This window comes from Podarcis bocagei, assembly GCF_964188305.1.
Source record: "Podarcis bocagei genome assembly, chromosome: 6".
NCBI classification, from domain to species: domain Eukaryota; kingdom Metazoa; phylum Chordata; class Lepidosauria; order Squamata; family Lacertidae; genus Podarcis; species Podarcis bocagei.
In genome coordinates this window covers 47,960,162-47,986,955 of record NC_138130.1, presented here as the reverse complement: position 1 = coordinate 47,986,955, position 26,794 = coordinate 47,960,162, and the positions used below count along the sequence as shown (strand labels likewise).

At 42.5% G+C, this 26,794-nt stretch overlaps 1 protein-coding gene across 2 annotated transcripts in view; it reads right to left on the bottom strand.

Annotated features, from left to right (window-relative positions):
* Nucleotides 1–3,266: 3,266 nt before the first annotated feature.
* The window catches only part of SYTL5 (synaptotagmin like 5), a 65,008-nt gene continuing 41,480 nt past the window's right edge, over nucleotides 3,267–26,794 (bottom strand). The window contains exons 7-18 of one of the 2 annotated variants that reach the window (XM_081197778.1): nucleotides 24,836–24,983; nucleotides 22,632–22,761; nucleotides 21,521–21,627; nucleotides 20,407–20,499; nucleotides 15,697–15,762; nucleotides 14,068–14,246; nucleotides 12,747–12,849; nucleotides 11,357–11,518; nucleotides 8,230–8,338; nucleotides 6,274–6,409; nucleotides 4,773–4,981; nucleotides 3,267–3,615 (exon numbers count right to left, since the gene is read on the bottom strand). In XM_081197778.1, coding sequence (XP_081053904.1) covers nucleotides 3,473–3,615; nucleotides 4,773–4,981; nucleotides 6,274–6,409; nucleotides 8,230–8,338; nucleotides 11,357–11,518; nucleotides 12,747–12,849; nucleotides 14,068–14,246; nucleotides 15,697–15,762; nucleotides 20,407–20,499; nucleotides 21,521–21,627; nucleotides 22,632–22,761; nucleotides 24,836–24,983 — 1,585 coding nt within the window. In that variant the 3' untranslated portion in view covers nucleotides 3,267–3,472. The remainder of the gene's footprint in view (nucleotides 3,616–4,772; nucleotides 4,982–6,273; nucleotides 6,410–8,229; nucleotides 8,339–11,356; nucleotides 11,519–12,746; nucleotides 12,850–14,067; nucleotides 14,247–15,696; nucleotides 15,763–20,406; nucleotides 20,500–21,520; nucleotides 21,628–22,631; nucleotides 22,762–24,835; nucleotides 24,984–26,794) is intronic. The other variant, XM_081197779.1, reaches the window with a different exon arrangement.

The following is a 26,794-nucleotide window of genomic DNA, read 5'->3' as shown; positions in this document are numbered from 1 at the left end:
GTTGCTGTTGGTATTACAGTATCCAGTTTCACCTAGTATCAATACCATTTTATGGCAATGACTGCAGTTTTCAAATGGGAAAAGCGATTTTTGAACACAGAAATGGACCTGTTGTGCTTCTTCTGAATCACTGCTCTGCCTCATCTGTTCACCCACTAAGACATGTCTTAAATGAGGTCTGATTCACATGCTGCGTTTCAGCCATTTTTAATATATTAAAAAAAAATCTTCCTCTGTGTATGTATACCATGCCACAAAGCCAAAGGATTTTTTTTTAACTTTAGTTACTGAAATGCAAAAAATTATATCATAATGAGCCATGGGAGACCTGCATATTATAAGTAATCACTTCCCAGGAACATTTGTCCAGTCCGTTCATTTAAATGAGAGAGAGCCTTATTCACTATGTGAATTTAAGAAATCCATAAAGAATTTGGGGGGGGGCTTTCACTAAAAGACCCACACCCTTTAATTTAAAAGTAGAGCACTACCACCATGCCAATATATCGTAAAATATTTAGAAATGGGTCCTGAAATGTATGTTTGGGTTAAAAGTAGGTCCTGGCTCTGAAAAAGTTCAAAGATACCTGCGCTAGAACAGTATTGTTACCAATACCAGTATGCATTTCTATTTTATTTTTCATGCTGTTAATTTTGCTGGTGTTTTAAAACAAAGTATTTTCAAAACATTATTTTCAAAGCTTGATACAGCAATTATGCATTAAAAGATAGCAACTATAATATAACAGTGTCAAAAATAGACCTGATTTCTATTTCTATCGTTGTTCTTGGGTACTTACCACCTTGGTGGTGACCACCTTAAGGAGCAGTGAGAGCAGATGCAGTGCCTTGCTGAAGTCACTGGACTGGTTAAGGATCAAGTGGACTTACTGTAACGCTGCTAAGAAACTACAGCCAGATCTCATGCTGAAAGTGTGCTTGAAGTCTATGCACATCTAGTTGGAGTACAGTACTTCTTTTGGTGCAAAAGCCAGTGTTGGTTTTTTAAAAACAACAACAAATAAGTGGGAGCTTGATTTTGTTAAGAATGTGTAACTAAAAGTCTTGGTAAACAGAAATTTACCATGTGTGTGTCCCCGTAACTCAGTATTTGAGTATATGCAAAAGGCCTCTCACATTTCTAAACATAATTATTATTGTTTTACTGTGGGAAAGATGGTCCTTCTAAGACCCTGGAGAACTGCTGCTGGGTAAAGTTATCAGCAGAGAGCTAGATGGACCAGTGGTTTCACTCTTAAGAGCGCTTCCTATGTTCATAAATTCCACCAAAGTGAATGACATCCTAACTCTCAGATAACAGTACTTGGACTTCAGGGCTCAGCTTTCGCTTTAGTGATATAAATAATGACTTGGGCAGTGCATCTGGCAAGAGCCACAGAGACATATGGCCCTCACCCAAGAGCCCATGTTTATTTGAAATGGTTGTCCTGCCATGGACACCATTTGAGAACCATCCTCCCTGCCAGAAGTATGGTTCACAACTACATTGGTTGCTTCTGCGCCACCAATAACTAATCCAGCAGTTGGGGCCTCCCGACAGTGTGAAGATCCTATTGCTCACTGCTCTGCTATTTACTTTAGTGGCACAGCATTCACAGTATCTTCAAAAGAAAGCAAACCAAAGTAGACTACAAGTCAAAGTGCACTTCCAATGCAGTTCTTAAAATTGAATGCTCCTATTCTCCTTCAGCCAAATTAAAATGGAAAAGGCACAGCATTGCTCCCTTTGAATTCTTCAGCGTAATGTACTGCCTGAAGCTACTCAGCAGGAGCCGTGACTGTGCCATTTGAGTTCCAGTGACTGAGGAGTTGGGTGTTGAACGGTTCACAGCAGGATTAATGCACCACAAGTGCCTCATCTTTGGACTGAACCAGAGCTTTATGAAAGAAGAAGAAAGATACAGTCAAGGCTATACTTCAAATCTGCTTCACATCCTACTCTGACTAATGTACTTTAAGGCCTGTATCAGGTGTGGCTAACGTATGACCTTCCAGATGTTTGGACTTCAATTCCCGGCCAGTAGTTAGGGATGGCATGAGTTGGGTTACAGCTGACTGGAGGATCTCAGGTTAGCCTAGCCACCCCTGACTTAGATAGAAAACAAATACAATACAAAAACAAAAAGCTGAAAGAAGTAGATATGCACAACTTAAGGAAAGGGATGAGGGTGGTGATGGATATTAATATTACAGTTTTCAAGTTCTTAAAGGGGGGTTGGGGTAAAGGGGAATAATTGATCATTCAATTCCTTACAACAGGGAAGGAGGTTTAAGTTAAATATATTAGCAGCAAACAGCTTAAATCTTAGTGCAGTGCAGTTACTTGGTAGAGGCTATTTTTAAAAAGTTTAGTAGGCACTAACAACCCTGTTTTAGGGCACAGATTTGATTATCTGCTTGATAGCTTTCAACTAACTTAGGAATGTTCATTAATTATTCTTCTCTGAAGGTGTCAAAGTCCTGGGAAGAATTAACTTGGTTATACATAGAAAGGTAGGGTGGTATCCAATTTCGCCAGCACAATGAGACTTCCTCTCCTCTCCCCACACCCCCTCAAAATCTACTCTGTAGAATCCTCCAACTCCCTGGAGCAGATTTTTATACTGTAGGGGGAGGCAAAGTTACGTTGCGTAAGTGGTGGCCTGCTGCGCTAGCAGAATAGCAGCACTGGATGCGACCCTTAATGGCAACTGCTTCTTCTGTCCAATTGTTATGAGTGTCCTGGTTGGAACATGCCAAACAAATGTCTAAAGGGGGGGGGCACAACCGCTGAGATTTGTGGGGACTCTTGAAATGTTTATGTCAGCAAATTCTCCTGGTCTCTAAACCACCCCCCCACCCCCAAATAGCCATTCTGCTTCTGAGTGAGGAAGTAGGGATTCCTTAACTGCTTATTACCAAAGCCACTTCTGGGAACCATTCAAGAATATGAACATGCCGAACTTGGAAGGGAAAGTAGATGGAACTAATTATTGTTGCAGCTTGTCTGCAATCTGACACCCATCCCCTTTGCATCTTCCAACCATTGCACTTACTTGAAATGGGCTTGGACTGAATTGGCTGGCCTAAACAGTATCACAAAGCACTTTTGGGCCTATTTACTAATCACATTTCTCCTGTGAAAACGCAACCATGTCTTGAAATAATAACAATCTACAGGAGCTGCTTGAACTAGGGTTTTGTAGAAAATTTTAAAAGAACTTAATCCATCCACTCAGTCACAGTAGGAAACACAATGATAAGAATCGCAGGAAAGTGCTGAATGCATTTATAATCCGTTTCAAGAGAGTTGAAAGTCCAAGTTGACCAAAAGTCCTTGTTTTCCCTATTTTACATGTGCAAATTACACCAGGAGCTGCTCCATGGCAGGTTGGCTTTCATCATACCACCCTGTAATTAATTGTACAAGCGAAATACCTGGAGTTATTTCTGTGGCTGCGCATAGCCCCTCTCAGAGTCTGCGCTTTCCCATGCTAGATCTCAGCATTAATACACCTTCCACAGAATCCCCAGGACAATCAATCATTCTTTGCCAGAGAAGTTGCTCCTCCCCTTGAGAATCCATCCAGTCAACTTCTTTGCCGTTACTGAAACCTGGAAATTGCAAAACATGGCAAAGGTCAGCGCATTTGCCACCATCGGAGAAATATACTGATTTTTTTAAAAAAATATGCCCAATGTATTCTGTTCTATACCCTCTGAAATCTGTGTTTCCTTTTCATGTAGGGGAAAAACAAAACCCATATCTATTAAAGAATGTACCGTATTTTTCGTCCTATAAGGCGCACCGGCCCATAAGACGCACCTCATTTTTTGGGGGGAAAATGAATTAAAAAAAACTATTCCCCCCCCAGCCCGCTGCTTGAGGAGAGATCCGTTCCCGCTGCTTGAGGAGAGATCCGCGAAGCCTGGACGCGCTGAGATCAGCGTGCGCAGGCTTAGGGATGCCGGCAACTCTCCCCAAGCAGCGGGAACGTTCCCGCTGCTTGGGGAGAGATCCGCGAAGCCTGGACGCGCTGAGATCAGCGCGCGCAGGCTTCGGGATGCCGGCAACTCTCCCCAAGCAGCGGAAGCGTTCCCGCTGCTTGCCGAGAGGTCCGCGAAGCCTGGAGAGCGAGAGGGGTCGGTGCGCACCTACCGCTCTCGCTCTCCAGGCTTCAGCGAAAGCCTGCATTCGCCCCATAGGATGCACCCACATTTCTCCTTCATTTTTGGAGGGGGAAAAGTGCATCTTATAGGGCGAAAAATACAGTAGTTAGATTAAGTCTAAAGGAGGAGAAAGGTAAACAAAAAACAAAAACCCAAACTAGTTACTTTTAAAATAAATTTAATGGATATGAAAATAGATCAGGTGCATTTTAAGGATGAAGTGCTCCATGTCTTGAATTCCCACTTTTTAAATTAATGGTAAAAACAACAAATGAGCTTTAAACAACGAATGAAATGTGTGCTTCACCTTCACGCCCCAAAGCACTGCAGCATTTAAAAAAATAGTATCATATTAAATTATACTTGGGGCCTGTAATAGAATCAGTAAGCCTGGTGGGATAAAGTCTTTAAGTCCACTTAAAGGTTGGAAGAGAAGGCCAGGCAGAGTTCTTGGGGGGAGGGGGAAGCTGACGCACACTAGAAATGAAAACAACAAAAACCTGTTGATTCCTCTGTGCCCTTTTGACGTCTGTCCAAATAGTTCCCCACCCACCAAAAGGAGGCAAGAGACGTCGCCTGTCTAATCAAATCACTACTCTTACCTCCTCCACGACTCAGGCGAACGCCTCCCAGGAAGATATTACTGGCAAGGGACTCTTTGTCCCAGACAGTGAGTTCTACACAGACGTTCTGTATATCTCTAGGATTCAAGCCACTAAAAGTGAAAGTATGGTTCCAGTGGGGATTCACGGTCTTTTTTATTACTTGGGTTTTGTGCTTAGATGCCTTGTTGTTGTCAGGAAGCAGGTACCTAAGGGAGAGAAAAGAGATAGACAGCAGTTAAGACGTTACGGGTTTGGTTTTCATGATACAAGCAATCTAAATGACAAGAGAGAATCACTACAGTGGTACCTCCAGTTACAAACTTAATTTGTTCTGGAGGTCGAACCCAATCGTAACATGAGGCACACTTTTGCTAATGGCGCCTCTCACTGCCGCGTTGCCAGTGCGCAACTTCCGCTTGTATCCTGGGGCAAGTTTGCAACCAGGAGCATCTACTTCCGGGTTAGCGGAGCTCGTAACCCAAAACGTTCACAAGGAGGGCGGTACGTAACATGAGGTTCCACTGTAATTTAAATGACCAGGTTTTAATGAGTGTAGGTTTAGGAGCTGGTTCCTGAGCATTCTTTTTTCCTCCTCCACCCCATCTTCTTTCCCTTGTGTAGATATGAAGTCAGGACTTACCTTTGGGTAGTAGTCAACTAAGTTCTACTCAGAGTACAGTGGTACCTTGGTTTGCAACCGCTTTGGATTACAACCATTTTGGATTACAACCACATCAAACCCAGAAGTGTGTTTTGCTTTTTTTGGATTGGGGGGGGGGAGGCCCCATTGGCGAAAGCATGCCTTGGGTTACAACCTGTTTTGGTTTACAACTGGACCTCCAGAACAGATTATGGTTGTAAACCAAGGTACCACTGTAGATGCAATGAAACCAATGAATATTATTCAAGTTAGATCCATTAGCTTCAATGGGTCTGCTCAGAATAAAAGTTAAATTCTACCCAGGGTATCTAGCCCAAGTGACAACAAAAAGGAAATTGTTAAATTGCTGAGCTTTTATCAAAAATATGCAACATTAAAAAACCATACTCATTAGTAGAGGTTTGGAAAGAAGTCAGTGCAACACCAGGGGATAAAACAGTGGGACATCAGCATCAGTAATTGGTAACTGAACAGGAAGCAAGGGTAAGAGCAAATGCAGAGTTCTCATATGATGTAAGCAGTGGGTTCCTCCAAATATCCATTTTGTACCCCATGTCATCCACTGCAAATGGAAGTATGACATCAGCCCCACCCCAAATTATTCAGAGCGTTAGTCACAATGGTGTTTCCCCAATGTATGATGTGACCACTCAATGATTTCTCTACATAAAGTATTGAAAAGCAGCAGGAAGGACGTCAAGGAGCAAGACTTGTGTTTATTCCACACACAGACACACAGAGAGAAATTAAAAGTATATTGTTGAATAAAAATGTCAGATTCTTTGCAGAAACATCCAACATCCACAGACATGCTAAGGAGAGGGGGGGGGGAAATACCCTTTCACAAACGTGTCAGAAGTGCCTCCTGACTTCACAGCTGTTAAGTTCTTGGCTTCCTTGATGACAACTTCTAATATGCCTCCTGGCGGCAGTTGTGGATTTGCCTTCTTTTCCTTCTTAGAGTTCTTCTTTCCTATATTAAAAATAAACCAATGGGGTAAAACCTCTTTACCCAGCTTAAAGAATGTGTGTATAAACACTTCAGTATTTTAGATAACCCACTGCCATCCCAGATTAGAAACTTCACACTTATCCCGATGGCTCACCCAAACAACCATATTAGCCTGCCTAAGCAGAAAATAACTTGCACACCATGCATTCATATTTCTCATCTAAAAGTCTTACTTAACTCAATAACTCATCTCTCAGCATTACATACATCAAGACAAATCTTTGTTCGTCCTTCCATCTCCTGCATTAGGTCTTAAATCTGAATAAAAAGACCTACGGACCCAAACATGCCTAGATAAATATGATGCAGTTTATCAAATAAACCAAGTAGCCATATTTAGCTTCTATTAAAGTAAATTAGCAGATGTCATTGGCAAGGGAAATGTGTCTACAAGTGTGATATCTCACATTTAAAGGATTGATAATAAAGGGATGGACAAAGATCAAGAGCACTAGATCTCTGCCCTGACCAAACTGCATGGCAGATTATTCTTCAATTAATAGGCCACAAACATTTACGGGGTGGTGGTGAACTGGAGCAAAACCAGGATATAATAATGTAGGTTGCACCTCTTGACTGCATGAATATAGAAGCAGATCATGTAAAAAAAAAGAAGAAATGCATATTTTGCCCCTTTATAGAGAAGGTGATACCTGTCTCCTACAGATATGTTTAGCATGTGTCTGTAGTATTCTGTGTACTGTACAATGAAAATACTAAGCCTCCTTAGCCAAGAAGAGCCAAAAATCAAATTGTAACAAAAGGCTGATGTCAGGGGTTCAGGAGCAGAGACGCAGAGAAGGGAGGAGACAGAGAGCGAGGGGGAGGAATACGAAGGAAAGATGAGTGGGGATGACGAACCGAGATCGCCGAGCTTATCCAGTGAGTCCGAGGATTCCCAGAAGGGAGCGCCAGCGGTCAGAGCAAGGGGGGAAAGCAGGGGGACACCCCAGGAAGAAGGGTCCAGAGAGGAATCAGAGAGCAGCAGTTGGAGATCGGGACCCACGTACCCAGCCGGGAGCAGCGGGGAGAAAGGGGACCAGATATCGGGTTCCGGAGGCTTTCAGAAGGAGGGAGGGCATGAGTCAGGAGTAGTCACGCCCACCTCGGGGAGCGACGAAACGATCAAGAGGAAGGTTGAGAGTTGGGCGCGCGCGCCAAGTTCAAATATAGCGGAAGCTGGCGCAGTAAGCAGCCCAGAGAGTGAACCAGGTCCCAAAGCCCGCCGCAAGGAGGCGGAAGGGTCAGGGGGGTCCGCGTCAGAAGAGAGTAGGAAAAAGGAGACCCCGGGGGGCAGAAGGACCCAGAGACGGAGGGAAAGGCGCAGGAGGTGGAGCAAGGCTAGGGTATTAAGCTGGTGTGCTAGAGGCGGAGACTCAGACGGGTCTTCGCCGGTCTGACCTAGAAGAAGTAGGGCTGCATATTGCAGTTTGGAAATGGAAGCTGTAATCCAATAAAGACTCTTTTAACCTGAACGCTGGCTAACGTGGTCCTATGTGAGCTGGGACTGAGTGGCAGCCCTGACAGCTGAGGAATTGACAGCTAACAATCAGTTACACTCGTTTAGGAAAGCTGACACATCCTACTTGCTCCCAAAGGTTTATTGTTGGGGCTCAGTACTTCAGAAAATTAAAAACGTGTAGCTAGAAATTCCTTCAGAGATTGGTAAGTAATTGAACAGTAGGTAATTCCATATGCTACAGCCTAGCAGTTTTATGTCTGCACAAGATGACAAATTTCAAATCATCCAGAGAACGCTGGATGCTCCCATCTATATTTACCTTGAATTTCTCCTAGGGGAAGTGTTAAATTCCTTTCAGGGGGGATGTACCGTAAGACAACTATCAACTCTCCTTTGTACTGAAGACCTGTATCAGCTACAACTTCCATCTGAAAAGGTGAAGCAAAACAGAAGTAACTGGAATCTTCCTTCCCTGTTTGTGTTACATGCGTGTGGTAAGCAGAAGAAAGTACATGCAAATAGAGGAAAGTAATACTTCCTGAACCTAATACAGAGCTGGTCAGATCTAAATAACCAGGGACCCATTAAGCTGCTGAAAGAAGGACAAATTGTTCTGGAAGAGCTGTAATAATAATAATAATAATAATAAATTTTATTTATATCCCGCCCTCCCCAGCCAAAGCCGGGCTCAGGGCGGCTAACAACAATCAAATAATCAGTCAAATAATCACACAATCTAAAAATATTTCATTATAAAAATTAATTAAATCAAATTGATGGCAACCAATTAAGCAGAATTATGTGCAGGTTGCCAGAGGAGGGAGTCAGGCTGCGCCCTGACCAAAGGCCTGGCGGAACAACTCTGTCTTGCAGGCCCTGCGGAAAGATGTCAGGTCCCGCAGGGCCCTAGTCTCTTTTGACAGAGCATTCCACCAGTTTGGAGCTGCAGCCGAGAAGGCCCTGGCTCTAGTTGAGGCCAGCCTAACCTCTCTGAGGCCTGGGACCTTGAGGATGTTATTATTTGCAGACCGTAGGTTTCTCTGTGGGGCATACCAGGAGAGGCGGTCCCGTAGGTACAAGGGTCCTAGGCCGTATAGGGCTTTAAAGGTTAAAACCAGCACCTTAAACCTGATCCTGTACTCCACCGGGAGCCAGTGCAGCTGGTATAATACCGGATGAATGTGCTCTCGCAGCGAAGACCCCATAAGGAGTCTCGCCGCGGCATTCTGCACCCGCTGGAGTTTCTGGGTCAGTCTCAAGGGCAGCCCCACGTAGAGCGAGTTACAATAATCCATTCTGGAGGTGACCGTCGCATGGATCACAGTGGCTAGGTCAGGACGAGAGAGATAAGGGGCCAACTGCTTAGCTTGGTGGAGATGAAAAAATGCCGCCTTTGTTATAGCTGTAATCTGCGACTCCATAGAGAGGGAGGTATCGAAGATTACACCCAAACTCTTAACGGACGGTGCTGGCACTAATTGCACCCCCGCAAGAGATGGGAGTTGCCCCCTCGATCCCATATCGTCCCGCCCCAGCCAGAGGACCTCTGTCTTCGAAGGATTTAACTTCAACCGGCTCCCACGTAACCATCCAGCCACAGCTTCCAGACATCTGGTCAGTGTGTCTGGGGCCGAGTCAGGATGGCCATCCATCAACAGATAGAGTTGGGTGTCATCAGCATACTGATGGCAACCCAGCCCAAAACTCCGAACAAGCTGGGCGAGGGGGCGCATAAAGATGTTAAAAAGCATCGGGGAGAGAATTGCACCCTGAGGCACTCCACACACCAAGGAGTGGCGTGATGACAATTCCCCCCCAAGCGCCACCCTCTGTCCCCGACCAGAGAGAAATGAGCGCAGCCATTGAAGGACTGTGCCCTGGATCCCCACGTCGGCAAGGCGGTGGTCCAGGAGTTCGTGATCGACCATGTCAAAGGCTGCTGACAGATCTAGAAGAATCAGCAGCCCTGACCCGCCTCGATCCAGCTGCCTGCGGAGATCATCTGTTAGGGCGACCAGAGCCGTCTCGGTCCCATGACCAGCGCGGAAGCCGGACTGGAATGGGTCCAGAGCAGATGTTTCATCCAGAAACCTACCAAGCTGTTCAGCAACCGCTCTCTCAATCACCTTACCCAGGAATGGAAGATTCGAGACCGGGCGGTAATTGGATAGATCTGAGGGATCTAATGATGTTTTCTTTAAGAGCGGGCGCACCACCGCCTCCTTCAGTTCCCCTGGGAATATCCCGGTGCCAAGGGACAAATTGATGATATCCCCCAGGGGGCCCCGCACCTCGTCTGGACACGCTCTAATCAGCCATGACGGGCACGGGTCAAGAGGACAGGTGGTGGGCTTTCCAGCTTGGAGGAATCTGTCCACATCGGCTGGAGATATCCGGTCAAAGTGGTCCAATACTGGACCCGAGGACAGTCGAGGGGCCTCCAGTTCCTTTATTGTATCCAAATTGGCAGGGAGGTCATGGCGGAGCAACAGGACCTTCTCCGCAAAAAAGCTCGCAAATGCCTCACAGCTGTGTGTCAGATTGTTATTTAAATTTGGCTGTCCTTCAAGGGACGTTAAAGACCGAATTATACTAAATAATTGCGCCGGGCGAGAGCTAGCGGATGCAATGGAGGCCGAGAAGTAAGACTTCTTAGCAGCCTTCACTGCCATCTCATAGGTTTTCATAAAAACCCTGTAGAAAAGGTAGCTCATGAAATCTTCTGTGCTCAATCTTGCAGTGATAGCATGGTTCACATAGCTCCTTGCAACAACTGAAACCTTACTAGATAGGCCTAAAGTTCATCTAAGTTGTCTCTGATTATGGCTAGTTCCATGCATGAAAAGTGTGTAAAACTGCACGCTGCAGAGAAAGTTGAGGAGGGGGTAGACTTCCCCACAATCTTTCATAATAACAGGGCCTGAGGTCATTCAGTGAAGTTGAATGATTGAAGATTCAGGACAGACAAAAATGGAGTACTTCTTTACACAGCACATAATTAAACTATACCCTCTACTGGTACAGAGTGCAATGGTGGCCTCCAATTTAGCTATCTCAAGAGTTAGCCTTATCTTCCATGTCTATCAATCACTTAGCCATGAAGGCTACATTCCACCTCTAGGGTCAGAGTGCTATGGCACTTATGTGGGCTTTTTGAGCACATCTGGTTGGCCACTGTAGGCAACAAGGTCCTGGTCTAGAGGGTCCTTTAATCTCACCCAACAATACTATTCTTATCTTCTTACAAAGTAGTAGATAAAGAGAATGAGCTTATATTGCAGATATTTCAGGTCCTTCATTTCCATGGCCTGCTGTTTGCAAAAAAATTGGTTTCCACTGAGGAGGTAAGCCTGCACTGTGATTCATAAAGCACCTTTTGTTGCTGCAAACTCACCTATGTGAAACCTAGAAACCATCTTCAGTTTAACCCAATTGGCATTCCTCACCTTGGGCTGAAGCATGAACCATTCATCAGCTTGATGTTCAAAGTTCCAGGAGTCCAAGGGTATCTCCACTTCTCCTAGAAAGCTGTTACGCCCAAATCTGTCATAATGCCAGACAGAAAGCTGCAAGGTCCGAGTCTCAAGCTGTGTATGGCTGATGACATACTAAAGAGGGACAAGAGGCCAAAAGAAGATTACAGGACTGTAACAGAAGCCTTAGGAGTTTTAAATTCAGGAAGGTGCCAGCAGTTTATTTCAGGGAAGTGAAAAAAGCCCCTCTGCTAGGGCAGACCAAATCAATCAGAGGAGGTTCTTAATAGGAAGAGATCTATAAAATGCAATTGTTCTCTTACAAGCCTTTTCTTTCTTGCTGCTGCCAGTTTGTATTATTTCTCGTATTATTTCATTATCAAACAGTAACCACCACTGATGGAGCTTCTTAAAATACCCCTTTCAACTCCCCCCCCCCTATATAGCAATGAATGTAGATGCTGGAAACAATTAACCTTTCCCCTTTGTCCACTATTTAAAAAAGGAAGGAGAACTGACAGATACTACTGAACTCCCTAGAAATCTAGTAGTAGATAGGTAGCCGTGTTGGTCTGCCATAGTCAGAATAAAAAAATTCCTTCCAGTAGCACCTTAAAGACCAACTAAGTTAGTTCTTGGTATGAGCTTTCGTGTGCATGCACACTTCTTCAGATACACCCTGCATGCACACGAAAGCTCATACCAAGAACTAACTTAGTTGGTCTTTAAGGTGCTACTGGAAGGAATTTTTTTATTTTCTCTAGAAATCTAGTTACTTTAACTTCTGCACTGGCTTCGCATTTTCATGGTTTCTTCAGATCATGAAGCCAGATTCCCCGCCCCCTTTAAACAAAAGTCTGAAGATATCAGAGGACACCAGGAGACTCTAGGGAGTTATATGATTAGAAAGCAACCAAGAGCAGGCATGATCTAGCAAAAAAATAATAAACCAGGAAGAGAAATATACTTATTCATGAAAGTGTCACAAAGAAATATGCTAGGAAATTGAACTTCTGCTCTTAACTTCCATGCTAGGTTTTTGACTTAGCACTAATCCAAAACACCCATTGCAAATATTGCAGGGAAAGAATCGAGAAACTTGTCCATATTTGACAGTGCATTGTCAGATATGTAAAAATATGACAGTATCATATTATTATTATAAGGTGGTATATAAATAATTTTATAAATAAAATAGGAAGAGAAATTCACTTTCTAAAAGTTCCACTACTCTTCTCACAAAACCCCTAAGGGAACTGTTTTAACTCAAAACAAAAACAATTTTCATTGCTACTCAAAGTATCCAATTCATCACATGATCATAAAGGGAACATGGAGATTTTCAGTGGCTCTCAGTTCTCACCTTCAGTGTTTCATTGAACTCAGGGTTAGTGCTATTGCTTTTAATTTTTGTCTTCCGTTTGCTTTGACGAGACTTGTCCGGCAATAAGTATGCTTTGACATAACTGTAGATTGGGAAGTAAATCATTAACAGAATCCAGTAAATGCTATAATGCTACACACACTGACAAGAAACTCTTACGGCATGACTATAATTCCAAACCACAAGCCAAGTTGCTTGTGATGCATGAGAAAGGTCTGTATGTTTATTCACCCAGTCATGCATAACAATTTAGGCCTAGCTCTCACTGAGATAGTAAGTCTGTGTTCAGGCAGCAGTACTTCTGACTGAAAGTGATGGCTCACATGACTGAATATTCCTCCCTACTGAAAACAAAATAAATCCTCCATGCATAAAATGAGCATCTCAAGAAGCGTTCTAGACTACTCTGCTCCCTAGCATGCCAATTTTACATACGGATGGATATGTGGAATAACAAGCAGCCTCAAGAGTCCCCACTTGCAGTCTCAACAGTACAGCTCACATACAGTTATATCCCACCCCACTCAGTTAGTACCAGTGCTTTTTTCTAAAAAAAATATGTTTAGGGGTACTCTCATTTTGACTGAAGAAAATCACCAGAAAAGGAAAGGAAGCCACCATCAGATTCACAAAATGTTTAGGGGTATGCGTACCTCTGTGTCCCCCCAGAAAAAAACACTGGTTAGTACTATGCCCTAAACTCCCAACTGATCTTAAATGCCATGAAAATTGCAAACAACTTCATCCTTTCTTCATATCCTGGCTAACCATAATTTAAATGAACCACAGCTCCCAAAAGTTGATTATTGTAGACAACTGCTAGCTGAAAAGCAGAAGCACATGTTTCTAAACTCCTCATGGATGTGAGGGCGCAGGGAGTGCATGTACAACATTCACCACGGTTCATTCAGGTAGTGGGAAATTATGGCTTCCCAGTTCATATGAACTCAGCCGGAGCCTTGTCTCATTTTGACTGCAGATTTGAGAATGTTAGACTAGGAAAGACTACTGCTTCTTATCTTCTCTTATCTTCTCCAGTTTGCCGCTCACCCCCCCCCCCACCTCTTACATCAGTCTCCCAGTATCAGTATATCAGATGCACTGAGGTTTGGATAAGATAAAAGTGAGACTTCTGCTTTTTTCACCTTCTGCAAAACACTGAGAACCTGTGCAAGACTACTGGGTGCCCTCCTTGCCAGGTGGCCATCCTGGCAACTGGCTATTATGTTTTCTTACATGCTGTCTCACAAGTAAATATGACTGAATCACAAGACTATGTAAAAGGTTCTTCTTTGCTTACGGATCTGTTTTCTGCTTCTTTTCATCTGCTATGGCCAAGTTCCTGCATTTTTTTACCAAGATGTTGAGGGCTCCTGTTTTATAGCTGTAGTTAATTTGGAGACAAATTTCACCACTGATCTTCACGTTGCCATAGTCCCCTGTTTCACTATACACACTTGTCATACTATTGATGCTGGTCTGAAAAAAGAGGTGAGAGAGAAATAGTCCATCAGGCTGAGTCACATCTTTAAAAGCCGTATCTTGAACGGTACTCATTCTGCAAAAATTGCTTCTCTCCTATATTCATGGAAGATCTGACTAAGAAGAACTAGAATAATCAAATTTGGCATTTTACTACAGAGTGACTTACATGATAAACTGCATTGTGTTCTCCGTTCATAATGCATTTCAATATAGGAAATGTTTTTTCTTTCCAATATAACTGAGATTGTTGGGAAAACAGCTACTGAAGTGTTATTTGATACATATATAGCCTGTCTTTCCTTCAAGAACCTCAAAGTCGCTTACACAGTTCTTATAACTGCTCCCTTTTATCCTCACAACCATGAGGTGAGGTAGGTTAGGCTGAGGTTGTGGCCCAAGGTCACCCTGTGAGCTCATGGGTGAGTGGACAGCTCCTTAGTCCTCACTTTACTACACAAGAAGTTCAAAAGTGAATAAAACCAGTGGCCTCAGGGCCAGTTCAGATTTTTATTCCATGCAAATACACCTGACCTGGTGCATGGGATCCTTCTGTGTTGATGCAAATTACTTGGAAGTGCCAGCGCTCACTGAAAAGTGCTGATTCAGCTGTTATCTCACCTGTTTTGCTTAAGACCACTCAATAAGGAAAAACCAGCAAGCATATGAATTGGCATTCATGGAGTACTCAGTTCCAGGTCTTCAAGAACTGAGTTTATGTTTGTGATTTGAGCATAACTGGGGACAATAGCCAACTTCTTTCCACTCATATATTAATGCAATATGAAAGGTAAAAGGTAAAGTACTCCTGGACGGTTAAGTCCAGTCAAAGGCGACTCTGGGGTTGCGCACTCAACTCGCTTTCAGGCCAAGGGAGCCGGCGTTTGTCCACAGACAGCTTTCCGGGTCATGTGACCAGCATGACTAAACCTCTTCTGGCACAACGGAACACCGTGACGGAAACCAGAGCGCATGGAAACACCATTTACCTTCCCGCCACAGCGATACCTATTTATCTACTTGAACCAGTATGCTTTCGAACTGCTAGGTTGGTAGTTATATTAATGCAATATGAAAGACTGAGTGCTCACTCTAGTTATGAGCAGCAGTTGAAACCTATTGAAAGATTCCCCATTTTAAAGGTGTTTTTTCCCCAAAGTCTAATATTATTTCCATCCCCCTCCCCCAGTATGCCCCCCTGCCCCGTCTTAAAATCCACTGAATATAGAAAACAAATATCAATTTTCTTTTTAATGTTATGATGTTATGCGACCACACACATCATATGTGAGAGTAAGGGAATTTGTTTCTATGAATTAATGAGGCAATTAGTATCAATTATCAAAAATATTTTTAGTTATTTAAGCTAACTGTCTATGAAAATGGAAAGAGCAGCACAAAACAAAAAGGAGACTTTTGAATTTCTCAGAAAAATGAGGGAACTTACAGTGTCACCATCTGCTTCTGGAACATTTAAATAGGTCCATTTCCTGTCAGAACTTGAAGGAGAATTCTTTAAGAGAAAGAAAAAGGAGGAAAGGAGGCAGGGAAAGGGAGAGGAAAGAAAGAAAGGAAGAAAGAAAGAGAGGGAAATGTAGAAAGGGTGAAGAGCAAAGTGTTCAGTAGCTGCCAGAAGAATTCAGAAATGCAGGGATCAGCTTTAGAAAATGAAGACAGAGAAGTCCTATTCCAATATACCACAAATATGTAATGTTTGTACAGCGCTATGTACAGAAAGAAAACTGCTGGTACTTAAGTGAGCAAGTTATTTTTCTCCCGTAACAATAAACCTTAGGGTATACTCTCATTACCTCTTACTCTGCATCCAGTGCACTCCCACTACCAGTTTTTGAGGCCACATTCACATGACATATTGATCCTGTAGTTCCTTGACAAATACTGGCTGTTCAAGGAGCTTTTTCTTTTAAAAGCTTCCATCTTACAAGAAAACTGGGTGCAAAGTAAGCAGTAATGAGAACATACCCTGACAGCGGTCACACAGAAGAGCACAGCAGACTCAGGAATAGGAGTTTGGGGTGAGGGGGAAAGCTGCAGGAGGGGAGAAACCAAAAACATCACACATGTCAGAGGAAGAGATCCCTGTTCTCTCTCTGATGTGAACAGCACTGTGCAAAAACAGCTTGAAACACAGCAGGGGGTGATGACCTCTCTGTGCTTCAAGCTGCTAATAGGAACTACTCTTAAACTATGTTCAAAAATGTAATTTTATTCATCTCTTGCAGCACAAGACAAACACTTGGATAAAAGGGCTTACTTATCATACGGGAGATGTCTATGTCTATTTACAAATGAACAGCAACCAACATATTTTAGTCTTTTTTTAAAGCTGCTTAAAAAGGTAGAAGTTACCTTAAGTGCAGTTAACATTGCTGCTGTTAAACCTAGGGGTGGGAAGCAACTTTTGCTTATTCTTTCCTCTCACCGCAGGGCCCCTCCCCCCCCCAGTGTCACAGCCCACACCATTGGAAAGGTGGGGGACATCTTCTAGAACAGTGTGGGAGGTGGTGCTGGAGAATGGAGGCTGAGTTGGGAATCAGCAAACACAGCCAATGGGATCCCTCCACTGGGGCTGTGTACATTATTTCCCTACAAAGAATGCTGGGACATGTGGACAGATCTACATTTTTTTAGCACCCCTAATAGAATACGATTCCCAGGATTCTTTGGGGAAAATAATGTGCGTGTACACAGCCCAGGTCAAAAGCATTCCCCGGATGAGTTGAGCACCACCATATGCAAAAGGCAAGTCTAGATCAAACCCATGTTATTTGCTGGATTTAAACAATAAATAAAGGATCAAGTGACATGGTCAACCTTCTATTTAAGTCAACACTTTTGACATTTTAATCCTAAATACAGCTTGCCTGATACCCAGAATCTTTTCTTGTAAGAGCGGCATGATTAGCAAAATACCCATGGGGCTTGGCTTCACCATCGCAAAGAACTAGCCGCAGATTGCTAGTCATATTACAGCTGTAGATGACTGGCAACAGTCATCCGTTATGACACTAAGAGAAATCCACGTTGGGCTCAAGGATGTCTCAGGATGTCAAAACTATCTTCTGGGCTTCATTCAGACAACAGGCAGAAACTGGAGCACTGGCTTAAAGGGTGGCATACACTAAACTGGAGATGTGCTGGAGGTCAATAACCAGGATCTCCCATGATTGAAATGAAAAATACTATCCGCCACACCCTGTGACTGGATAGAGCCTACCTGCAGAACCAAGGAAAGGGCTTAAATATTTTCCCTCACAACATTTTTTGATAACTGTTCCCCTCAACCACAGGCAACTGCTGTTATTTTTCCTTTAGGGAAAATGCTAGTGCCTGTACGTTTGCCAGGGTAAAGAGCTTCTGTTTGTGGGAGGGGATTTTAAACCAGAAAAACAGTGCTGGGGGAAGGGTTAACACCTCCCTCTCCCAGCACCATGGTCTTCATCGGATCCAACCCCTCCCCCCCCAAAAAATAACTACTAAAGAAAAAGAAAAAAGCAACTCCTGATCATAGGTCCCTTACATCACATTTTGTTTGGCCTTTACTGTGAGCCAGATGAAGAAAAAATGTCAAAATGGGCCCATGTATGATACCATTGCCCAGCCTTGAGGTTAGACATATGAAGTGATCTCATCTGACGTGCACACGGTTTTCAAACCTCCTCACTCAATGAAAGTTGCTGAAAAGTGTTCTTTGTCGCTGCCACAACCTGGAGTACCAGGTGCAGCTAAGAATCCAAAAGTAGCCTAAAGCACTGAGGAACACAAGCTGAATCTCAATTGATTGTGGGAATATTTCTCTCTCCGAATAAACCAGAATGATACAGTTGTCAATATTTTTACAACTAATAATAACATAAAATGTATAACAACAACAACACACTGAGCAGCATCAGCACATTCCAGCTTTGAATAAAGAGTACCCATCCTACTGTAATGTTGACTAAAAACTCCCTTTGTAAAATGTTGCTTTCAGTAGGCACCCTTAGTTCTTGCGCTTCTCTATTCTTTAACTCAAAGTGAGACAGTGGGGTGTTGATGCTTTTCCCAACTCCCTCTGCCGTGTGTGTATAGCCCCATTACTCAAGAACTCCTACTGTGTCTGTCTTGTCTTTCTGTGCCACGGCATACCAAATTGTACAAAGTCATTAGCAGAGGCATTTAATAACCGGAAACTCAAATTAGTGGAGCATAACACTATGGAAATAAAACCAAATGCACTAAGAATGCCATATATTTACAGGCAATAGAGCTCTAGCGCACTCTTGACCTCTGTGGATATAGAAAAACTTGATACCCCCATCAGGAATGCCATTCCACACCTTCTGCCAATAGGTTTCCACTGAGGTCTGTCTACCTTCTGTGACCCTCATCCACAGTTGATATGCAGGCCCCACATGACATAGAAATGTGACTGGATGCAATAAGAACTCTCTTCCCCGTAATCCACATCTCCAATTACCCCAATTTGTCTTATACCTGCTATGTCAATATAAACAGTTTATTCAGCAGTTTTATTTTTCCAGATATTCTGGATGTCTCCCAGGCCATTTACATCACTGGAATTGTATTGTTTTCCATTTTTTGTTGAAAGGTGTGCCAAACATGTTACACTTTGTATTAAAATGTCTTAGCAATCTGAGCTCAGGAAATTAAATTATGTGCAAAGAAAAACAAAAGAACTCTGCAACACTTATAAATTATGGAAATTATATAGATTTTCGTAATTTCGCTTATACATAGCATATTCCAATTTTGTTAATCAGGATGGGCAAAGATATCAAAGTGTCCTCCCTCCTGCAAGAAATAATATTCAGTCACCTGCCTGGCTTCTGATCTTCATCAAAGAACGCCCACAAATTTTTAAACTTATCCATGTTGTTTTCAAAACAGTAACACAATAGCAGAAATTCTAAGGAAGCTGAATTCACCACCAAATTCTGTTCTTCCATGGAATTGTGATACACACACGCCCTTGGCCTTATTATGCAAATCAATCTAGAAACCCACTTTTGTTTTATCTTGATTATATATTGTCACAAGGCTTGCAGAAATAAACATCACCACTTTTTGCAATAGTGGCTTTTTGTTCTTCAGGACGAATATATTATATACAGAGCTGAATCTCTTTCTACAAAAATATATGTGAAACTATAGTAATTCAACAAGTATATATCTATTATCTAAAACACATTTATCTTTGTAATTGGCTTCCCTGGCAACAGCTACTGGCTACATCCCTGCATACATCAACAGAGATATAATAAGTCATCTTTAAATAACTGCATTCTTCTCTCTCCAGCTGGGCTAGCTGCCCTGGTTCTGTCCATTGATAGAATTCCAAGATTCATTTTACATGTTGGACCCTTAAATCATTCATGCTTTTGATGCACAATCTAAACAACAGTTTAAACGCCTCTCCAGTGAGCTGCTTTCCCCTCAAATTCTAGTCCAATCACCATTCAGGGACATTTGGATTTGACACAACAGAGAAAGCTGAGCAGATTTTGGATTTAGGCCACAAATCATTATTGATTCGGACATAGTGTTGAGTTGTGGTTCCCACACACACTCCAAAGAATGGTCGGCAGAGGAATAAAGGAAAGGAGAGTAAAACGAATGTACTGAATAGAGAAGAATGAATAGTATATAACATATATCAACCAAGTATATATGTCACAGTAAACCATAGTTTTAAACAAACCATGATTTAATGTGAATGAGTAAACACGGTGGTATGTGCTGCTCTAAAGTTCCTACAGCTCTTCCTCTGCTCCTTCTGTGCTGCAGATCAAACAAGTAAAAAATCTGGCTTGTTGGGTTATCCAAAGCTGGGCTCATGGTTTGTTTTCTGCCACACAAACCCAAGTTTGTTCTTGCTCATAGTTTGTTTGATGGAGACTAGGTTCAGACAACACAACAAGCCAGATTCTGGTTAGTTTTGGCCGTGGTGCAGGAACAGAGGAAGAGCACTGTGGAAACTTTTGAGCAGCATGCACTCGCATTCTACTTGTTCATATTAAACCATAGTTGGTTTTAAGCTATGGTTTAAAGTGACACATGAACTAGGCCATCAACACTACACTACAGGAAGAAATTGTACAAGGAAAATACATCTAAATAGTAATGGAGAACTTACTGTTGATAATCCACTGATCATATTGGTATGTCTCTTTGAGTAGCCAGAGGCCACAATGTCATCAATATCTTCCTCTGTCTCATCCAGGTAACTCTATTGGACAAAGAAAAAAAGTATAAGCATGTCTACCTGGCTCTGAAATGTGCTGTTCATCACATACAATGTCTCTAGAACTCATCTCTTGCTGATTCTCAATCGAATGGATATCACTGCAAGAGTAGCATTTGTCTTCTCTCTTATCCCTATCACCCTGTCCCTTCCAGAGAACAGTTGAGCCACAGGGACAGCTGAAACTTGTTCATGAGAAAGTTACAGAATTTCTAGCCTATTTGAGGTAAGATTCCTGTAGTGGGTGGCAGATTTAAACTATGTTTTGCAAATTGTTAAAAAAGTTCCACTAGCATGCATTTATTCTGGGTAATTACATGTCACAGAATGCCATTAGGCAATTACTGCTCTCATTAGCTTCACACTTCCTGATTCTGGATGCCATATCAGTCCAAATTCTCTATATATCATGTCAATCTACCTTCAATTAATATTCCTGCCCTTCCTGTAACTTAGGCTTTCCTGTTCAACAAGTTTATTACTTCTAATGACTACTATAACCACATTTCAGGTATGCAGCTGTTATCCAAAATGCTGAATTGGGGTCCAAACTGAATCTTGTGGTTAGTGCACACCCCCGACTTCTATCCTACCTTTCCAAGGTTGCTTACACCAGTCATCATTAGAGTATTACCTATGCCTCTGAATACCAGTTGTTGAGGATCATGAACACAAAGTGCTGTTGTGCTCATGATCTGCTTATGGGCTTCCCATGAGCACCTGGGATGGCCACAGTGAGAACAGGGGGCTACATTAGGTAGGCTTTGGCCTGATCTAGCAGAGCTCTTATATTCTTATTTCTGCTGCTATACATTTAGTCACAGCATGGAGTGTGATACAAGTGAACCATCGGATTCAGTTGAAACCTTTTTTTTTAAGCCCTTGTAACATAAAATACCTGGCGTGCTCAGGTCCATGGGGTCACGAAGAGTCGGACACGACTAAACGACTAAACAACAAAACATAAAATGGCATAGTTCTAAACTGTGGCATAATTTTAACTCACCAGCTCCTGGTCCAACGCTTCAGGTACAGATTTACTTCTTAAGCTTAAAGTATCCTCATTGCCTTCTGAGAAGGATACACTGAGATCTCTCTCTGATCTGCTGCGATCTGAAAAACAGAAGGGGAAGGAAAAAGCAGATGAGAGCCAGTGTGGTGTAGTGGTTAAGAGCGGTAGTCACGTAATCTGGGAAACCGGGTTCGTGTCTCCGCTCCTCCACATGCAGCTGCTGGGTGACCTTGGGCCAATCACACTTCTGTGAAGTCTCTCAGCCACACTCACCTCACAGAGTGTTTGTTGTGGGGGAGGAAGAGAAAGGAGAATGTTAGCCTCTTTGAGACTCCTGAAGGGGAGTGAAAGGCGGGATATCAAATCCAAACTCTTCTTCTTCTTCTTCTTCTTTGAAAATTTTACAGTAAATTCTATTCCAATACCACCCTTGATTCCCCCCCCCCCCGTTCATAGTATACAAACTTCTCTGCAGCTCCCCACAAAGTCAATTTCCTCTCCTCACTCTATTCCAAAGCAAAAGAGAGAGAGTAAAAGGTAAGAACCAGAGCAGTGGGCTAGGACAAGAGTCCCTCTGGTACATTACAGAAGCTTCATTTCTCCTGTCTTTTGCAGAAGCCAAGCAAAGGAGAGAGAAAAATCAAGCTGCACACAACTGAGTACCCAGAATTCCGGCAACTTAGTCATTTTTTTAAAAAAAATATTTAAAAACGGCCATAAACCAAAGAAGAAATATGGTGAAATATAAGAGGCATAAATAAAAGTATAAAGTAAAGTGCAGAGGCAGATGGATCGATCATTCTTCAAATGGAAGCAGTGGAATCATGGCAAGGATTACAATTTGCAGGTGCTAATGAGAAATAAAACAATGGAAGTACCATTGTACATCTTTTGCCTGCAGATGAAGTGCCTCTGCCAGTCAGAAGAGACAATAGTGGGCTAGATGGATAAAATAGTCTAACCTGGAAATGGTTGCCTCTTAGGTTTTAAGCAAAAGTGTGTAGGGGTGGGTGGGGCTTATTCCAAATGAGAATAAATGGAAGGAAAAACAGGAAGAAGAAAACGGTAGCAATGAAGAATGCATTAAAAAAAAGAAAAAGCTTACCAGATGACATAGATGTCCTAGAAACAGCTATAGAGGGTGTTCCAGATGCTTTCCTGCGATGCTTTTTTGCTAGATCTGCTGGTATACTTTCACTTGCAGGCATAGCAGTGCCTTTTTCTAATCCAGGATCCTTCCCAAAGAGAAGAAACAGAGATATTCCATATACAATGCTATTTAAAAACAAAAACAAAAAAACAAACCTCTTTATGAAAAAGGCAAGTTCTTTAACCCACTACAACAGTTCTGTTTGTTGGCAGTGCCAAAAACTTTATGCTAAACTATATGCTAAAAATGCAAACTTCTCCTACTTTCCATCTGTTTGTTTGCTCTGTATCTGTGAAGTACAGTTAGGCATGACACTGCCTAACCATACTAAGAATCCTGATGAAATAATCTGATTTATCTGAGTGAGCCAATAAATACAAATAAATCTATGTGCCCCAGAAACAGAACATATTGCAAACTATAAAAGTGGCAAAATATATTAAATATAAAAGTGAACACATTAAAGCAAAAACAAGACATTCTGTCAGCAACTGCCATATTTACCATTTTGCTATATGTAATGTAAGCAGAGTTAAATATCAGCCTGTATGGGGAGTCTGCAGGATTTGAGCAGCCAAGAGAAAAAATGCTATCTGCAAAATATTTTTTGCAAATGTGCCCAGTTTCTCCTAAGCTTTTATTATGTCTGCTACAAACATAATGTTTCTGCAAACTGATGTCTTCACAACAGCCTGTGTTCCTATCCTGAAAAGCTGAACCAAATTAGTTTTGACCACTCATGGTTAGTAAATGAACAAAAGTTTAATCTTTAGATTTAGTGTCGGTTGTTGTCAAAACCTCCCCACAAATACAGATTCATTCAGTGAACTCAAGTGATTTTCCAAAAAATTCCAGTGGGTCAAACGCATCATAGCACTGCCCAGTCACATTGAAATGGGGGACACAGGATCCAATTTTCAAGGCAGGAATGTGTGAGTAAAAGGATCTAAACCCTCACAACAGGCAATTTTCTTCCTACTTTAATTTGAATACGAGAAGTGACCTGGCTGAGAGAAAATTGGGGAAGAGGGTCTGCAGGGAGGTAAGCCACAGGACAAAAGCCACCAAGTCTCTCCCTGATTTATGTATTTAGGGGGGGGGGACACCTGGATGCTACCTTGCAAACCCTGCATGATTGGATCAGTACTCTGTTTCAAAAGTCACTGAACTATCCTCATTGTACTGCATTTGGTTCTGGATAGCCTTAGGCAGGACATCGCTGTGAATGGACTAATGTCCTAATTCACACTGGTCTTAAAAAACAACTAAGAAAAGAGAGGCTTCAGACATTACTAAAGCGGGGGCATGGCAGAAAGTGCTAATTGCTTGCATTAATTTCTATGTGTTTTTCTGTATTTTTTGTGCCAACTTAAATTGGCACATCATCCTCCCAGGGGACTCCAGCCAGCAAAGGTGAATGAATGAATACCTGCTTCCCAAATGAAATCGGTAGTAGTCTGATCCCCAAGTCTAATGTAAAATTTAAGAGATTCCTGTCCTATTAAAGTCAATGTGGGTTTTGCCACTGAGTTTGATAGAAGCCAACATAATGGTTAAATCAATGAAGTGTAGGAGGCAGGTGGTTAAATTTTAACCAGGGAGACCCAAGTTCAAATCCTTGCTCATCCATACAACTTACTGGGTGGCCTTAGGCAAGTCACAAGTCTCTCAACAATCAAGCAAGATGGTTGTGAAAACAACACGGGATAACTCCATGTTCACTCCTTTTTAAGATTAGAGACTTCTTCTCATCACTGGATTTCAATTATTACCAACATTTTCCCATGAAAGGCTCAATATTCCCTTTAGCCCATGTGGGTTGTGACAGTTTCTCACTGAGGCAGTTAACCTGTGCCAGTTCTGACTACGATGGAGAGCTCACATGCTTGAATACTCCTCCATATGTAAGACACCGGCACACAGAAACTTAGTATGTCAGGGAGAAAGCTAGTTTAGATTCCTTCTCACAAATACCTGGTTTTCTATGGGCAGGGAATTTCTGTATACATAAAGAGCCCTGACCAGCAAACATTCAGAAGGAGCATAGATTTCAGTTTTGCCTGAATGAAAATGCGACTCATGTTTCAACTGTCTCTTTTTTAAACCTCTTTGGAGGCAGTAAAGTCTAAAGAGAACAATTTGGGAATTAGTCAACTTACTCTGCCATAATCTACAGTCATGCTGCGTGTGCTCAGTGCTGGTGACCTTGGATGGACTGGAGTAGAAGAATTGCTTCGGTTTGCGGCACAAACTGCTCCTTTCAGCCCAGCAGGCAGTTCCTCCATATTGAGAGAATAGGTGCTCACCCTAAGGAAAGAGTGCCAAAAATCTATCCTCTTAGGACAGCTAATACTGCATCAGAAAGGTACACTATTTCATAACATAAAGGGTGAGCTTCAGATCTTCTACAAAGAACTCAACTCTGAAATCAGAAGTGCACTTAAAGGCAATAATGTAAGTAGCATTCAGGAACTAGTTTGCACAAGGTAATTTCAGTTTACCATCTCTTGGGCTTCATCCCACATGCCTCTTAGCAGATCCAGTTAGGCCTTTCAGACATTATAAAGAACAAACCCACTGAAATTGCTACCCAGCCATGTAATGTTACCTGTCCCACCCCCATAAACTGAATTCGTCATTCATCACCTTTCTGAAACCGTTGTTCTTTGGCTTCTAGTCAGTATTTTTTTCCCCCAGGGAAGAAACACTCCAGGGCCAATTAAGCATCTAATCTTTAGTTTATAAAGGAGATAGTAGTTTCAGGCTTCACAAAATTGGCTCAGAGCATCTCTGTATTTAACAGAGTCGCACAATGACATTCCAATTATTTAGTTAAATATTGGAACTTATATATGCTCTGCCTTCCTGGAGAAAGATGTTTCTGTTTCTCTACTGCTTTGCTGTTGTTTCTCTTCTGTTTCCCCCCCACCAGCATTTTATTCCCATTTTTGCAGAAAGATCTCAGGGTGAGACTGGTCACTCTCACCCATAGAAAGAAATGTATTGTGCATGGGTAGGCAAACTAAGGCCCGGGGGCCGGATCTGGCCCAATCGCCTTCTAAATCTGGCCCGTGGACGATCCGGGAATCAGCATGTTTTTACACGAGTAGAATGTGTGCTTTTATTTAAAATGCATATCTGGGTTATTTGTGGGGCATAGGAATTCGTTCATTCTCTCCCCCCCACCCCCCGCTAAAAAAATATATAGTCCGGCACCCCACAAGGTCTGAGAGACAGTGGACTGGCCCCCTGCTGGAAATGTTTGCTGATACCTGGTATTGTGTATGTCACAAGTAGGGGAAAGTAGGTGGCCTCCTCCTATCTGTTCCCTTCTGTTTGGAGCAGAAGACCCCAGGGGAAAGAGGCACTTGAACTTTTGCCCCCATTAGCTGTTTTTACAACTGATGATTAGCTTTGTGTGTGTGGATCTGGAGTGGAGAAGAGGCCCACCGAAGAAGTGTTAAGCACCCTTGTCCTTCCTCCTTCATAGCTTCTCTGCTCCAAAAGCCTGCTCCATAATTGCTCTTCCTAGGGTGAAAGCAGCTATTGCATTTTTGCTACACACACACAATCTATCTGCAACATGCAGTTCTACTCTTTTGGACACTTGGAATTAGTTACAGCTGATAAATAGGCCTTCAATGGAACATGCCCATGGTGCAGCAGTCTGGCATGTTGGCCACATGGTGTTGCATGATGGTTCTGACATTGTTCACATAATGCTCCAGGGACAGTTGCCATTCCACAGACATTTGAGATTTCACCACACTGTTCAGCTGCTCTAAATATCTCCATCTGTCTGCCCTGTCTGCTCAAGAGCAGCAGTGCTCCAATTTGCCTTATTTGTCTCAAGCTGTTGATTCCTGACCTGAACTGCATTCCAATGCTTCGCCAATTTGATTTTTGTGACATTTCAAAACACACACATCTCAGAACACTACTATCCTTCCATTCAATAATACTAAGGTTTGAGAAAGCCAGTATCTTTTCAAAATTCAGCAATGGGAATTTTAAATTTGGTATTCATCAAGGAATCCATCCTCATTTGCCAGGAAATTGAATAAAAGGCTGTATAATAGAATAACTTTGCTTTTAAATGCAACTGACATTTTAACTTA